The 14,556-nt window shown below is 35.8% G+C and overlaps 1 protein-coding gene across 4 annotated transcripts in view; it reads right to left on the minus strand.

Annotated features, from left to right (window-relative positions):
* ANKIB1 (ankyrin repeat and IBR domain containing 1) overlaps positions 1-14,556 on the minus strand; it is a 154,921-nt gene that overhangs the window by 22,039 nt on the left and 118,326 nt on the right. For all 4 annotated transcript variants that reach the window (XM_032305005.1, XM_032305001.1, XM_032305004.1 and 1 more), the window contains exons 10-11: positions 12,219-12,307; positions 4,881-5,011 (exon numbers count right to left, since the gene is read on the minus strand). In XM_032305005.1, the coding sequence (XP_032160896.1) occupies positions 4,881-5,011; positions 12,219-12,307 (220 nt within the window). The remainder of the gene's footprint in view (positions 1-4,880; positions 5,012-12,218; positions 12,308-14,556) is intronic.

Genomic DNA, 14,556 nt, shown 5'->3' on the forward strand with positions numbered 1-14,556 from the left:
GTCTTAAAATTTTCTTCATATAAATTTTGTATATTTCTTAAGTTTCTTTCTAGATAAATGAGATCTTTCCTTTCAGTACATATTTTGTCTGGATATTTTTGGTATAAATGAAGGCTACTGCCTTCTGCATATTAATTTTGTACTCTGCTAATTAACTGAATTTTGTTGTTAGCTTTTAAACTGATTCTTGTGGGTTTTCTAGGTATATAAACATGCTATCTGCAAAAAAAAATAATTTTGTTACTTCATTTCTAATTTTTAAATCTTTAATTTCTTCCTATTATCTAAATATGCTGATTGGTATCTCCAGTCCCATGTTAACAATATTTGTGATTGAGAGTATCCTTATCTTGTTCTTGATTTTAGTGAGAGTACCTCTAGTTTTCTCACTAAATATCATAGTAACTTTTGCACTGAACTAGATTCATTTTTATCATACTAAGGAAGAGTCCATCTGTTCTTACTTCTTTGAGTTTTTTAATAAAGAATGGTTGTTGTTTTTTTGTCAAATGTCTTTTTAGCAACTACAGAACATATATATGATTCTTCTTTGGATCTACTAATAAGATGAGGTACCGCAATAGCTTTTTAAATATTGAATTATTCTTGTATTCCTGAAATAAACACATGGTCAATTACTTTTTGTTTATTAAAATTTTTAAAAATTGATAATCATTCTTTAGTATATGTGCTGCCAAAGCGAGCACTGATAATCATTCTTTAAATGTATTCTTGTTGGATTATATGTGCTAAGATCTGTGGCTCCCCCACCACCCAATATCTTATTTAGGATTTATGCATTAGTATTCATAAGTAAGACTGATCTGTAATTTTCACTTCATTTTTATAATCTTATTAAGTGCTAATATCAAGATTCTACTCCCTTTTAATAATTTGAAAGCTAGCTTGCTTTCTCTCTCTCTCTTTCTCTCTTTTTCTTAAAAATTCCCAGAAACAGTTTAAGTCATATTAGAATTACCTATTCTTTGAAGGTTTGATAAAAATTCTATTGTGAAACTGTTAGGGCCTATTGCTTTAAAGTGTGTGTGTGTGGGGGGAAGATTGCTGAAAAACTATCTTCTATGGAAATGAGTTTATTTGGATATTTTTTCTAGGGTCAGTTTTAATAAATCTATCCATTTCAAATCCAAGTTCAAATTTATCTGTAAGAATTTAGCAAAATTATCTATTATCATTTATTTTATTTATTGATTAGTCCCCTTAATTCTTATATTGTGCATTTGAACTACCTCATCTTTACTTTTTCTTAGATAAGTTTCGAGGTTTATCTTACACCTTTTTCTTAAAAAAAAAAAAACCACTGTTTTGGATTTATTAGTTAATACCGTTTTTCAGTTTTCAACTCAACTGATTTCTGCTTTAAAAAAAGATCCTCCCGGGCACCTGGGTGAGTCAGTCAGTTGAGTGTCTGCCTTTAGCTCAGATCATGAGCCCAGGGTCCTGGGATTGAGCCCCACATTGGAAGCAGGGAGCTGCTTCTTCCCTTCCTTCCACCTGTGGCTCACCCTGCTTGTGCTCTCTCTCCCTGTCAAATAAATAAAATCTTAAAAAAAAAAAATCCTTCCTTGTGGTGTTCTTCAAGTTTATTCTGTTTTTCTAATTTTTTGAGTCATATCCTTAACTCATTCCTTATTTTGCATTGTTTTAATGAGGCCATGCACATTTCTGAGCATTGTTTTAGATACTGGTGCTCAGGTTCTGATAAAGTAGTATTTCCATTATCCTAGTTTTCTAGAAGTTCTTTAATTCCCACTTTTATTTCCTTTAACTCAAGAGTTGTTTGAGAGATCTGAAATTTCCAAATGAAAAGGGCTTTTATAACTTTATTATTAATTTCTATGTTTTCCATTATCAGAGAATGTTGCTATTACCATTTCTATTTTCTGCAGTATTACTGAGATTTTCTTTGATAATCAATGGTCAAATTTTTTGCTAATGCTCCATGGATACTTACAAACATGGTGTAAACCATATTTTTAGGATACTAAGTCTGAATATATAGCAATCAGAAATATCTTAATAACTATATTAAGTCTTCTATATCTTTATTATTTTTTTTCTCTACCTGAGAGGTCATGGACACAGAACTAAATTAAAGTCTGTGTCCTCATTAGCCTTACACTAACAGGTACTTACACAATACATTCTAGATATCATGGTTCTAAGAGTATGCAAGTTCTTATGCTTGGTATAAGCAAACTTTGTGCCTGATTTGATACAAGTACCCTTCAGTACAGCTCCACTGATGTCTCATAATTAGTGGCAGAACTTTCTACAAAAGAGCCAAATTTTATATTCTATGGTAAGAAAAAGAATACAGAACTTTAGTTAACTTTTAGTTTTTAGTTGCATATCGTTTTACTGTAAGTGATTTAAAATGTGTAAGAATGCAAAATTTAAATAGTTTCCTGAAAAGTATCTAAAGGGAAATGAATAAAGAGTGTTTTTTAAAATAAAACTATTTTTATAAGTCCAAATTTGTCATTCTTCTAAAATGTTTAACAATTTGATTCCAGAAAGTAAAAACTATTGAATGATAATCAACATTTTGGCAGTAATAAAAGTATCTTATGATCTAGTCATTGTGTTAGAGCATGGATTCAATTACATATGCTTTGCTGTTCTACCTTTGCATTAAAAAAAATTCTAAATCTATGAAAATTTTTCATAGCAAGGTTATTACTTTCTTGTCATATCTGTCTTTCTTCTATGTCCTAAAAATTACTTGCTAGTTTCTTTTGTGAAAAGCAAATACTTCAGATGGTATATTAGATAAGACTACTATATTTCCATAGTGTGAAAGTAAATGTTTCTTTCTTTCTTTTTTTTTTTATTTTAAGATTTTATTTATTGATTGATCGAGAGAAAGAGAGCAAGAGAGGGAACACAAGCAGGGGAAGCTGGAAGAGGGAGAAGCAGGCAGCCGTTGAGCAGGGAGCCCGATGTGGGACTCGATCCCAGGACCCCAGGATCATGACCTGAGCCGCAGGCAGATGCTTAACGACTGAGTCCCCCAGGTGCCCCATAAATGTTTCTTTTAAATGCAGAAGAAGCTCAAGCAAAATCTATTTAATATAAATTATCTCATATCATAAGCCTGATAAATTCATAAAAATATTCATTCACTCAATATATATTTATCAACTACTTAATACTGGTAGGTGCTTTGAAGTTAATAAAGGTAACTGGATAACTAGATCTTGCTTTATTATTAGTAGCCCAATGACTGATTTTTACTGTCAACCTGTATTTCTTTACACATCTATACAGTCTATATCAGATTTTCCAAGAAAAAATTAATAATGGATGTTCAAGATAAGACCACAAATACAATATTTTTAGCCGGATGAGCTGAACTAATAAGCACCTTTGAGCATTTTGCTCAGAACACTATACTACATTTTTCTTCTTACCTCTTAGGAAATCATTACTGTCTCAGTAAGCTAAATCATTTATGTTGATTTTATAGTAATAATAGGCTTATAAAGATGATCTGGTAACTGCTATTTTTAAAATGTAATAATGATAATGGTCATTAGCTTTAATATTAAAAATCAAATAATACTTAGAAGATATTGACGTATGTTATTGGAATCTTCTTAACCATCTGTGTTTTTTTCCCATTATAAATTAAAAGTTACATTATGGGGTGCCTGGTTGGCTCAGTTGGTTATGCATCTACCTTCAGCTCAAGTTATGATCCCCAGGTTCTGGGATCGAGCCCCTCTGCTGCTCCCCCTGCTTCTGCTCTCTCAAGCTCTCTGTCAAATAAATAAGTAAATAAAATCTTAAAAAAAAGTTACATTGTTCTTTCAACTTTAAGTAATTATTTTTTATATACATGGAACTTCCACTGAAAAAGAAAAAAACTGGAATATCATTATAATTTTAAAACAAAAATGTTCATAAATATAGGCTTGGATTAATACAATATTTACTAACCTAATTCCAGAGTATTTGTTTTAAATATGCAACTAAACCAGGAGGGTAGCCTTCCAAAAGTAATTATTTGCATTAATTATGTTTTGATCAAGAAAATCTTTGTCAGCATTTTCAATACAGTAATGAATGAATTACTTATTTAACTGTGATTTCATTCGGAGTCCTAAGTCTGTCCACTGTTTTGGGTACTTTTATTACATAGGCACCTATTCACAGACACCAACATTTAGATGTGGACTTAGGGGAACTGCCTGGGGCCTGATGTGGGCCTTGAATCTAAGCTGTGTGCTCAAAAGCCCGCTTTGAAAGAGAACTCATTTAAAATAGCACTTTACCATTTAATATTATTATTTTTTTAAAGTTCTTTTTTTTTAAAGATTTAAAAAAAAAATTTATTTATTTGACAGACGGAGATCACAGAGAGAGAGGAAGAAGGAGGCTCCCTGCTAAGCAGAGAGCCCGATGTGGGGCTCAATTCCAGGACCCTGGGATCATGACCTAAGCCAAAGGCAGAGGCTTAATCCACTGAGCCACCCAGGTGCCCCTTAATATTATTATTTATACACAGACAAAACTCTCTCAGGATCCTTACTAAGCAAGGGTGGGGAGGGGTTTGTTGATCAGCAGGTAAGATTTCAGGATCCTCACTAGGGGAGATAAGCGGGGAAGTGATTCGGGCATTTCTCACCTTCAGGCCAAATACCACTGAATCCTTAATCTATTTTTAACATTCATTATGAGTGTAAAATGTAGCAGTATAAAGCCATACTTACATTATTCAACAAAGAATATAGAATGTAATCTCCTAGAATCCATCTGAAACCCAGCAACAGCTTTATGCTTGTTTTCTTCTTTGGATTACCAGTCAAATTCAGATTCTAACTGCAAAGCATGCAAAATCCTCTTTAATTTCTTACCTTAGCACACTGCATGTGATTGCATCCCTCATTCTTCTGTATCGGAGACTTACAGTTAGCACAAGGCTTAGAGTTAGTCAACAGCCAGAGACAATTGGCAGCATCCTCATAAGCTTCACTAACTCCTACAACTTTGGAATATTAAGCACAAACACAAAACACATGATTTACTGTGTAACTTCAGAGGGAACCCTGCCCCACCCCCCAAAGTTTTTTTTGTAGACTCTCAATCTTAACCATACATTTATTTTCCTCTTAGGCTATACGGCAAAGTTTTAAAAATGCTTCATTTTGAATAGCATGATGATAGGAGAAGGGGCTATATTCCAAAAGTTCTTTTTATGAAATCTGATTTAAAGGAGATTTTTCTCTAAAATTTTATCCAATAACCTGGGTAAGAAAAGAACTAAACTTAACAAAAAGCAATATATTATTGTCTGTTTAAAAGAACTATTGCATCAAAGAGAATGATAGAAAAAAATGGTAATTTTAGACAAGAATTTCTTAAATGGGTCAGTTGCAAACATAATGACCAGATACTCTTCACCATAGTAAAAAACACAAAAATTATATTGAAATATCAGTACTTTCTTTTTTTACCCATGATTATTTCAGATAAACTAAAAAATCCAAAGTAACATGTCTAAAACTAAAACTTATCATTTCTTCTATTACCGTCCCTTTCTCTATTCCCTGTCCTGGTAAATGATATGATCATCTACTCAGAATCAATCCAGGAAGAGCATGATCTTGGATACCCTCCTTTCTTCCTCAGCTGCTGCCTTCCAGAGTTTCTACTTCTCTTTCTTATCTGCCTCCTCCCCATTTTTACTACTTCTTATTGTGTTACCTAGGGATCTCCTCACCTCCTGCCTAGACAATTAAAAAGCCAACCTATCTTCTTAGCTCCTTCTGCCTCCAACTTCCACTATACTGCCTACATAGTGATCTTTGAGAAATACTTATCTCCTTGAAATCTTTTAGATGCTCTCCAATGACTGTAAGACAGAATCAAATTGTTTTAGCAAAAAATACCAAGCCCTTCATAATTAGACCACTGTGTACCTGGCAAGATTCTCCCTCCTTCTATTCCCATGCCAATCTTATATTCTTCATCTTAAACTCAATTTATTCTGATTTTAGATCTGCAGTCTTAAGGAATATCATGGTTTTAAAATATTCATAATCTTATATTTTATATTCTATAACCAACACCCCAACTAGTACCCCAAGTGGAAAGAGTTGGGGACTAGAGAGAGTTCCAGAGGCACAACTAAAAAACTTTCTCCCTCCTTGTCGGCAATCAAATTTGTTTTGTTTTCTAGCTCTAAATGAACAGAGAAGCTCTACCTTTTCTTTTCTGAAAGCGATGTCCAAATATTACTTTGACATCACTGAAAATGGCCTATCCAATCGAGGCCTTGATTACATGCAGACACTTTCAAAAGGGTAGGGCAAGGAGTTAGCGCTACTGTTAAAAGCAGGTAAGAAATCAGACTCCTTCAGTTTTGAAGTTTAAAAGCAAATGTGACCCAACCCTGGAGAGGGAAGAGAGACAAATGACTGGGTTGACTGACCCCTGGGCAGTGGTTCAGTATATGAAGTGCAAGAACTGAGCACTAGGAGCATCCCTCTGATGGAGCCTACCCCTGCGGGAGTGGGGCTATCTTGCCACAAAGAATCCCAAGGTGCCTGCCCACTTAAGTCTGTTCAACAACAGAACAGGAGCTACTGGTGGACTGGGAAGCACTGGTTTTCAATTCCACATAGCAAAGAGAAACAACAGCAGCAAAGAAGTGATCAGACCCACCTCAGTTCTAAACCCACTTGATAGAAGATGGTCTTGACAAGGGTGTTGCTACAGAGAATTTTCAGTTAATTTGGTGGAGAACAGGAGTTTCAGGAGGAACTTATTATGCTTATGGCTAATCAGGTCAAGCTGTGGAGGTAATGCCATTTAGAGAGGGTACTGCTTTAAAACCTAATCATTAAGTACAATGTCTAATTTTTTTTTCTAAAGTACTGGCCTGTCTCCTTCCTTTAGCATCAACATTATTTTTAGCTCAGAGGCTCTAACATATTCTTATGACCTTTATTGTCCATTGTTATAATAAATAAAGCACAAAGCCATTAAAACAAAGCAGCTTGTGTGACTTGCAACATAACAGTTTTTTTCTCCCTCCCTCAGAGAGAATGCTAGTTCCTAACTGCATTCTAGAGGACTGTATAAAGTAAATCGTGTTCAGGAAATAACTATTGCTATTATTATTATTTTTTACCATTATTAAGACAAAAACTTGTACTGGAAAAAATGCCTTTCTTTCTAGTTCTCTGAACACGGTCATTTCACACATCTGCCTTTTATACACACTTTGCTTCATACCTGCATTACCTTATCTCCCCCTTCAGTCTACCTGGTGAGTTTTCTTCATGCTTACTGAGTTCCAGCCTCTTTCCTTGACTTCAGTTACATGTCTATTGTATCCTGATCTTTCTTCAGTAATCTAGTGTGCTTATGTCTCTTTGTAAGAAATAATAAGTTCATTCAATCAAGTATTAGTGCATAACAATCTAAGATCTACTAAGAGTCAATATGTATGTAAAAAAGTTGATTTTATTTATTATTGATTGATTGATTGATTTAGAGTGAGTAAAGCGACAGAAGTTTATTAAACAAGGATACAGAGAACGCTCTTAGGAGTGAGAAGTGTCCTGACAGCGTTGCCCAAAACAAAGTTTATTTTATTTTATTTATTATTATTTTTTAAAGATTTTATTTATTTATTTGACAGAGAAAGACCACAAGCGGGCAGAGAGGCAGGCAGAGAGAGAGAGAGAGAGAGAGAGAAGCAGGCTCACTGCCAAGCAGAGAGCCTGATGTGGGACTCGATCCCAGGTCCCTGAGATCATGACCTGAGCCAAAGGCAGCGGCTTAACCCACTGAGCCACCCAGACACCCAACAAAGTTGATTTTAAAAGACTGACTTCTTAAGAAGACTATTTGAATTCCACTCAATAACCATTTATCACGTACTATGGAAAAACTGGTCTCAAAATTTTTATAGATTACCACTGTTTCACAGAAAATATAATCACTCCCTCTTCTTGTCTGATTAGGCATAAAAGAGGCAGTTTCAGTGCTGAAAAATAGTATTTGAATCTTTACATGGAACTCTTTGAACAAATCTTAGTATATTTTACAACAACATTTTATAATTTTTTCTCATTAATTAGATTTTGTCACCCCTTTTGAGTCTCATAATTCAAAGACTTTGGAAAACTAGGCATAAGGTATAAAATGATCTCATGAATTGACAAGTTCAGTTGAAAATGCTTATGCCAAAAATATGTATGTAACCATGACCCAAATTAATATGTAAATAATATAGCATTAAATCATACTTTTCTTTCTTGGAATATTATTTTTATGTATTTAATGATGAGGTTCTGCTTAAGACTTGCAGTTGGCCTAGTATTACTCGCTTTAAGCCTCCATCCTAAATTTCATAAACTTAAGGGGCCCATTAGTAGTAGTCAGCTGATCATCACACTTCTGTATGGAGGACAATGAGAAAACTCCTAGGTTTTTCTCAGCAACTGGGAACTTTCTCTGTAGTCTTGGCTTTGGTCCTTCTTTGGTAGACAACTTTTGAATTGTTCTCAGTCTCTTATTTTCTATTCAATTTTCTCAAGTTCCTCTGTCTTTCTGAATTAAAACCCCATTTGGGACTCTTTGAGGAAATCTTGTTTTTCATTTGAGGTCTCCCCGTCTCTGGCACCAGAAGTAACTGTATACACCATATATACCATTTTCTATTTCTTCTATTTCTCTTCTGTCCTTATTATCAGGATCATGGCCATATGCAAAGATATTCTGTCACAGTTTTAGTGATCATCTGTACTTACTAGCCAGTTTGTCCTCTTTCTCTTGCTCTAGTAAAAACCCATTTGTGGGTATGGAACAAATGACCAGTTTTACAATGGTAAGATAAGTAAAAACACCCGTTTCAAAATGTTTGCTTCAGGGCGCTTGGGTGGCTCAGTGAGTTATGCCTCTGCCTTTGGCTCAGGTCATGGTCCCAGAGTCCCTGGATCAAGCCCCACATTGGGCTCTCTGCTCGGCAGGGAGCCTGCTCCCCCACTCTCTCTGCCTGCCTCTCTGCCTACTTGTGATCTCTCTTTCTCTGTCAAATAAATAAATAAAAATCTTAAAAATTTTGCTTCATATCTTAAATTGGACACTTATGGCCATTTTCTGCTCAAGAATTAATAAACCATCTATCGTACTAGTTATATCTGGTGATGAGTTAGCACTCTAGGCAGTTGGTCAGTACATGAGATTTATAACTTAATATATTAACTGCATCCTCTTAACTCTCCTGTGTATACCTCACTTCTCCTGTCTGCATTGCCCCTGTCTTGTTCAAACTCTCACTATCCTCTCACGTGGACATTCTGAAGATTTTTAAGAAACAACATTCTTGTCTCTCAACAGTTTCTACTCATCACCCACATTTTCACCTGAATAAGTAAGCACCTTCAATTCTTACTCTCCTACTCAGAACTGCTTTTCAGTGTCTCAGGATGAAGTCAGACCTCCCAGCAGCCCAGAGAAACCCGCCCCATCCTGACACCTGATTGGGACATCTGCCTGTGCGGACTCATCTCGCAGTGCACTTCCCTTTGTGCTGGTTGTACTACAGGATCTGCATCCCTGAACATGCCATGCTATTTCACAGCTCTCCTTCACCTGAAGCCTAAACGCCCTTCCTGTTACAGTCTATGTGAAGAACATCTATCACCTCTCAAGATGGGGCTTGTGCACCAATTCTCTCACAATGATTTTCCTTACTCTCTCATGAGAAGGCAGATGAGAGAAAACTCGTCTTCTCTTTGATCTCTCCCCTCCCTCAACAATATACTACAGGTATGCTGTTCTTTCACAGCATTAATAATACTTCTTTTTCTTAGTGTTGTATATCGCTGTCTTCATCTCTAAAATGTAAACTTCAAGAATGTAGACAGCACCTTATTTCCACATTCTAATATAAAGTAGCACTTAATAAATGTTACATAAATAACACAGAGACCACTTAAATGCAACAAGTTATTCCTAAGTTTTCTCAGCATCTTTTCTGAGCTGCAGACAAGCACTCCTAAAATCCCACTGCACACCTCCACATATATGTCCTACAAGTACATCAAAGTTCACAATGTCTGCAACAAATAATTGATTTTTCCCCAAAAGTTACTCTCATATCTGCATTTCCTACATTGGCCAATCATTCATCCTTTGACTCAAAACTAAATATTCACCTCCATATTTTGATCTTTCTGTCCTTCAGTCTCACCTGCCCAGTCATCAGTTATCTTCACAAAAATCCTCAGACAAGGCCACTTTCCTACTTAAAAAAAAATGGACCAGATAGCTTATTCTGTTAATAAGATTAACTTCAGACAATTTGGCAAAAATCCTCAAAATCTGGCAACACCTGCCTTTCCAGCCTCATCTCTTGCAATTTCTCCCATGGACCCTAATGTTGGGCTTCATATAAAGGTATAAAGAAATGTAGGTAGTTGAGCGATAGCCAACCATATCTAATAGAAATATAGATGTTTCTTGGTGCCAGAAGCAAAAAAAGAAAGCAAAATCCAATGGTGTTTGCATGTTTAAAGGTGTTGCGGGGTAATAGTATTAATCTGTTTATGGAACTCACACATACACACAGACCCATACGTATCAGAAAAGGGAAAATGGGTGGGTGCCAGGGAAGCAATGGCAAGATATATCTGGCATTCAAGAGACAAAGCACCTGGGGAAGAAGAACAATCCATACCGGTGTTTTTAATTTGGGAAGTTCCTAGCACACAGCAGGCACTCAAAAAAATATTTGTTGGTTGAAGGAGGAATGTACAGGGCAAGACTATTTAATCAGGTCTCCCTACAAAATATCCTAAATTATCCATTTTCTTTTGCTTCTGGAATAAGGGACATAAGCCTTCTCATCATGTGAAAGGGATCCCCCTCGTTATCAATTAATAAGCTGATATTTTGGTTTACGTAGTATTCTCTTCTTTATGGATTTGAATAACCCTGAGTCAGTGTACAAAATGAATCTCGTGAATATAAAATGCTAATGACCAGTTCTTGGGCAATGGTATATTGCCTGATATAGTACGAGCCTGTAGGGTCTCAGAGCTGTCAGCCAGGCTCTCCCAGCATCACTTGAGCTGCTGACAGGAATACCTACCACACCCCTGCCTCTGCAGATATGCTAAAACCCCATTCCTACCTCACTCCCTTTAGGAAGATTCTATCACACCCCCCTGCCCAACCTGATTTAGTCTTCTGTTTTCCCAATCTGACTTAGTTTTCCTGTTTTTGTACTGTTACCTCTACCCAACTATATTAGTTATTATATGATATGGTAATGATCTGACGGTTTCCCTTTTATTTATGTACTTTCTGAAGGCTGGCATCATCATCATGTGCTTTGTTCACATTAAATGCAGAATCACTGAGTGGAGTCTTAATCCTGATTTGTTATACCGCAAACCAACTCCAATATACAAAAGGGAAAAAATGAAATTAATTTTTATATTAATTTGGAAGAAAATAGATGTCATAAAACACTCCAGGGGGTGAAAAATAATTGCAAAGCAGATATATTTACTTGTTAAATGCAGGATTTGCTATTAGAAAGGCTAATTAAAATCCACTGTTTCCAGGCACATGCCCAGTCTCTGATGTCACTCAATCCAATCTAAGTATTAATTACTTCATCTACAAAATGGGATTACTAACACCAATTTCGAATCATTTCTGTAGAATAAATATAGTAAAAATAGTTAGACATGCTATTTAAAGTAAGTAAATCTACAGAGCCACACAATGCCAATGCCAAGAAATTAACTTATCATCTACTGGAAGTTTCTAGGGAAATAAGACGCTTCCTCTCTGTACAGTTTACACTTTTCCTCCCTTGAGGTACAAAAAGACTAGCTGGTCCAACCCAGGATAAAGGGGAGTGGTTGTGGGAGAAGGGCTTCAATGTGGCCTGTGTTTACCCTGTTTATCTTAACTGAAAACAGTCAGTTAGAAACATGGAATCTGTCTGTGATTCCCCAGTGCAAAAACCTTGTGATGTTCAAAAGAGTGTTAGTTAGAGGTTTAACGTTAAACTGGAGAGCTATAGCATTAATGAACTCGAAAACTTACTTAATGAAGACTTTAAGTAATAGGGCCACATTATCTTTTGAATGCTATTAGAACATATATATAGTATAATATAATATAGTATAATATAATATAGTATAGCTATCTAAGATTCCCCTTACGTTCTTCTGGTTTCATTTCAGTTATTTTTTGTAGCCAATTTTTCCATGTTTGGCAGTCACAAGGCTCATGTGCTTCACCAAGGCACTCCCTAAGGAGGAAAACATAGAAGAGGCAATTAAAAAAAATTCTTTATCAACATCAAGGTGAAAAAACAGATGGAAAGTACTCTTCCAATTTTAAGGTTAAGAAAACTGATGCACAGTGACCAGGGAGAGAAGCATTTCAATAGAAGAACTGAAAGTGTTACCACCAGGTCCAATTTGTTTTTCTAATCAATATGTTCATTTACACATTGTTAAAACATTCAAAATAGATTACCTAATATCTGTAATTTACTTTTGCATGCCAGAAGAGCCACAAGATTTTTTTTTTTTTTATCAGTTAGGGTCTGTCTTCACTATACTTTAAATTCTTGTACTCACTGTCTGTTCTCTGGGCAAGCAGCCTTGCCGTCACTCAGGAACTCTTTAAATGTCCCAAAGAGCAGGCCCATCAAGACTAATTAGAATCTACATGTTATCAAACTTACCCCATGACGCTTCTGCATTTTCCCAATCTGACTTAGTTTTCTTGTTTTTGTACTGTTACCTCTACCCAACTATATTAGTTATTGTATGATATGGTAATGATCTGACGGTTTCCCTTCTATTTATGTACTTTCTGAAGGCTGGCATCATCATCATGTGCTTTGTTCACATTAAGTGCAGAATCACTGAGTGGAGTCTTAATCCCGATTTGTTATACTGCAAACCAACTCCATTATACAAAAGAGAAAAAATGAAATTAATTTTTATATTAATTTGGAAGAAAACAGATGTCATAAAACACACAAAAAAAATTTTTTAAATTTATATTCTATTTAGTTAACATATGGTGTATTATTAGTTTCAGGGGTAGAATTTGGTGATTCATCAGTTGCATACAACACCCAGTGCTCATTACTTCAAGTTCCCTCTTTAATGCCCATCTTCCGGTTACGCCATCTCACTGCCACTCCCCTCCAGCAACGCTGTTTGTTCCCTACAGTTAAGAGACTCTTGTAGTTTGCCTCTTTCTGTTTTTATCTTATTTTATTCTTCCTTCCCTTCCCCTATGTCCATCTTTTTGTTTCTTAAATTATATGAGTGAAATCATATGGTATTTGTCTTTCTCTGATTTATTTTCCTTTGCATAATACCCTCTAGTTTCCAAATTATTGCAAATGGCAAGATTTCATTCTTTTTGATAGCTAAGTAATACTCCATGGTAGAAATGTACTACCTTTTTTTAATCCATTCACCTGTCAATGGACATCTGCGCTCTTTCCAGTTTGACTATTGTGGACACTGTTGTTATGAACAATGGGATGCAGGTGCCTCTTCAGATCACTATGTTTGTATCCTTTGTGTAAATTCCTAATAGTGCAATTGCTGGGTCTTTGGGTAGATCTATTTTCCATTTTTTTTTTTTAAGATTTTATTTATTTGACAGAGAGAGAAATCATAAGTAGACAGAGAGGCAGGCAGAGGGAGAAGGGGGAAGCAGGCTCCCTGCTGCGCAGAGAGCCCGATGCAGCGCTTGATCCCAGGACCCTGAGATCATGACCTGAGCCGAAAGGCAGAGGCTTAATCCACTGAGCCACCCAGGTGCCCCTATTTTCAACTTTTTGAGGAACCTCCATGCTGCCTTCCAGAGTGGCTGCACCAGCTTGCATTCCCACCAACACTGTAAGAATGTTCCCCTTTCTCCACATTCTTACCAACATCTGCCATTTCCTGAGTTGTTAATTTTAGCCATTCTGATTAGTGTGAAGTGGTATCTCATTGATTTGTATTTCCCGTGTTGAGCATTTTTCATGTGTTTATTGCTCATCTGTATGTCTTCTTTGGAGAAAAGTCTGTTAATGTCTTCTAACCATTTCTTGACTGCGGTTTTTTTTTTTTTTTTTGTATTGAGTTCGATAAATTCTTTATAGAGCTTGGATATTAGTCCTTTATCTGATATTTCGTTTGCAAGTATCTTCTCCCATACTGTAGGCTGTCTTAGTTTTGTTGATTATTTACTTTGCTGTGCAAAAGCTTTTTATCCTGATGAAATCCCAATAGTTCATTTTTGCTTTTGTTCCCCTTGCCTTTGGAGACGTGCCTAGCAAGAAGTTGCTGCAGCTGAGGTCAAAGAGGTTGCTGTCTCTATTCTCCTCTAGGATTTCAATGGATTCCTGTCTCACATTTAGGTCTTTCATCCATTTTAAATTTGTTTTTGTGTATGCTGTAAGAAAGTGGTCCACTTTTTGTCTTTCTGCACGTGGCTATCCAATCTTCTCAACACCATTTTTTGGAGAGCTTGAAATCCAAAATT

The sequence above is a fragment of the Mustela erminea genome, chromosome 11, assembly GCF_009829155.1.
Source record: "Mustela erminea isolate mMusErm1 chromosome 11, mMusErm1.Pri, whole genome shotgun sequence".
Classification (NCBI taxonomy): Eukaryota; Metazoa; Chordata; class Mammalia; order Carnivora; family Mustelidae; genus Mustela; species Mustela erminea.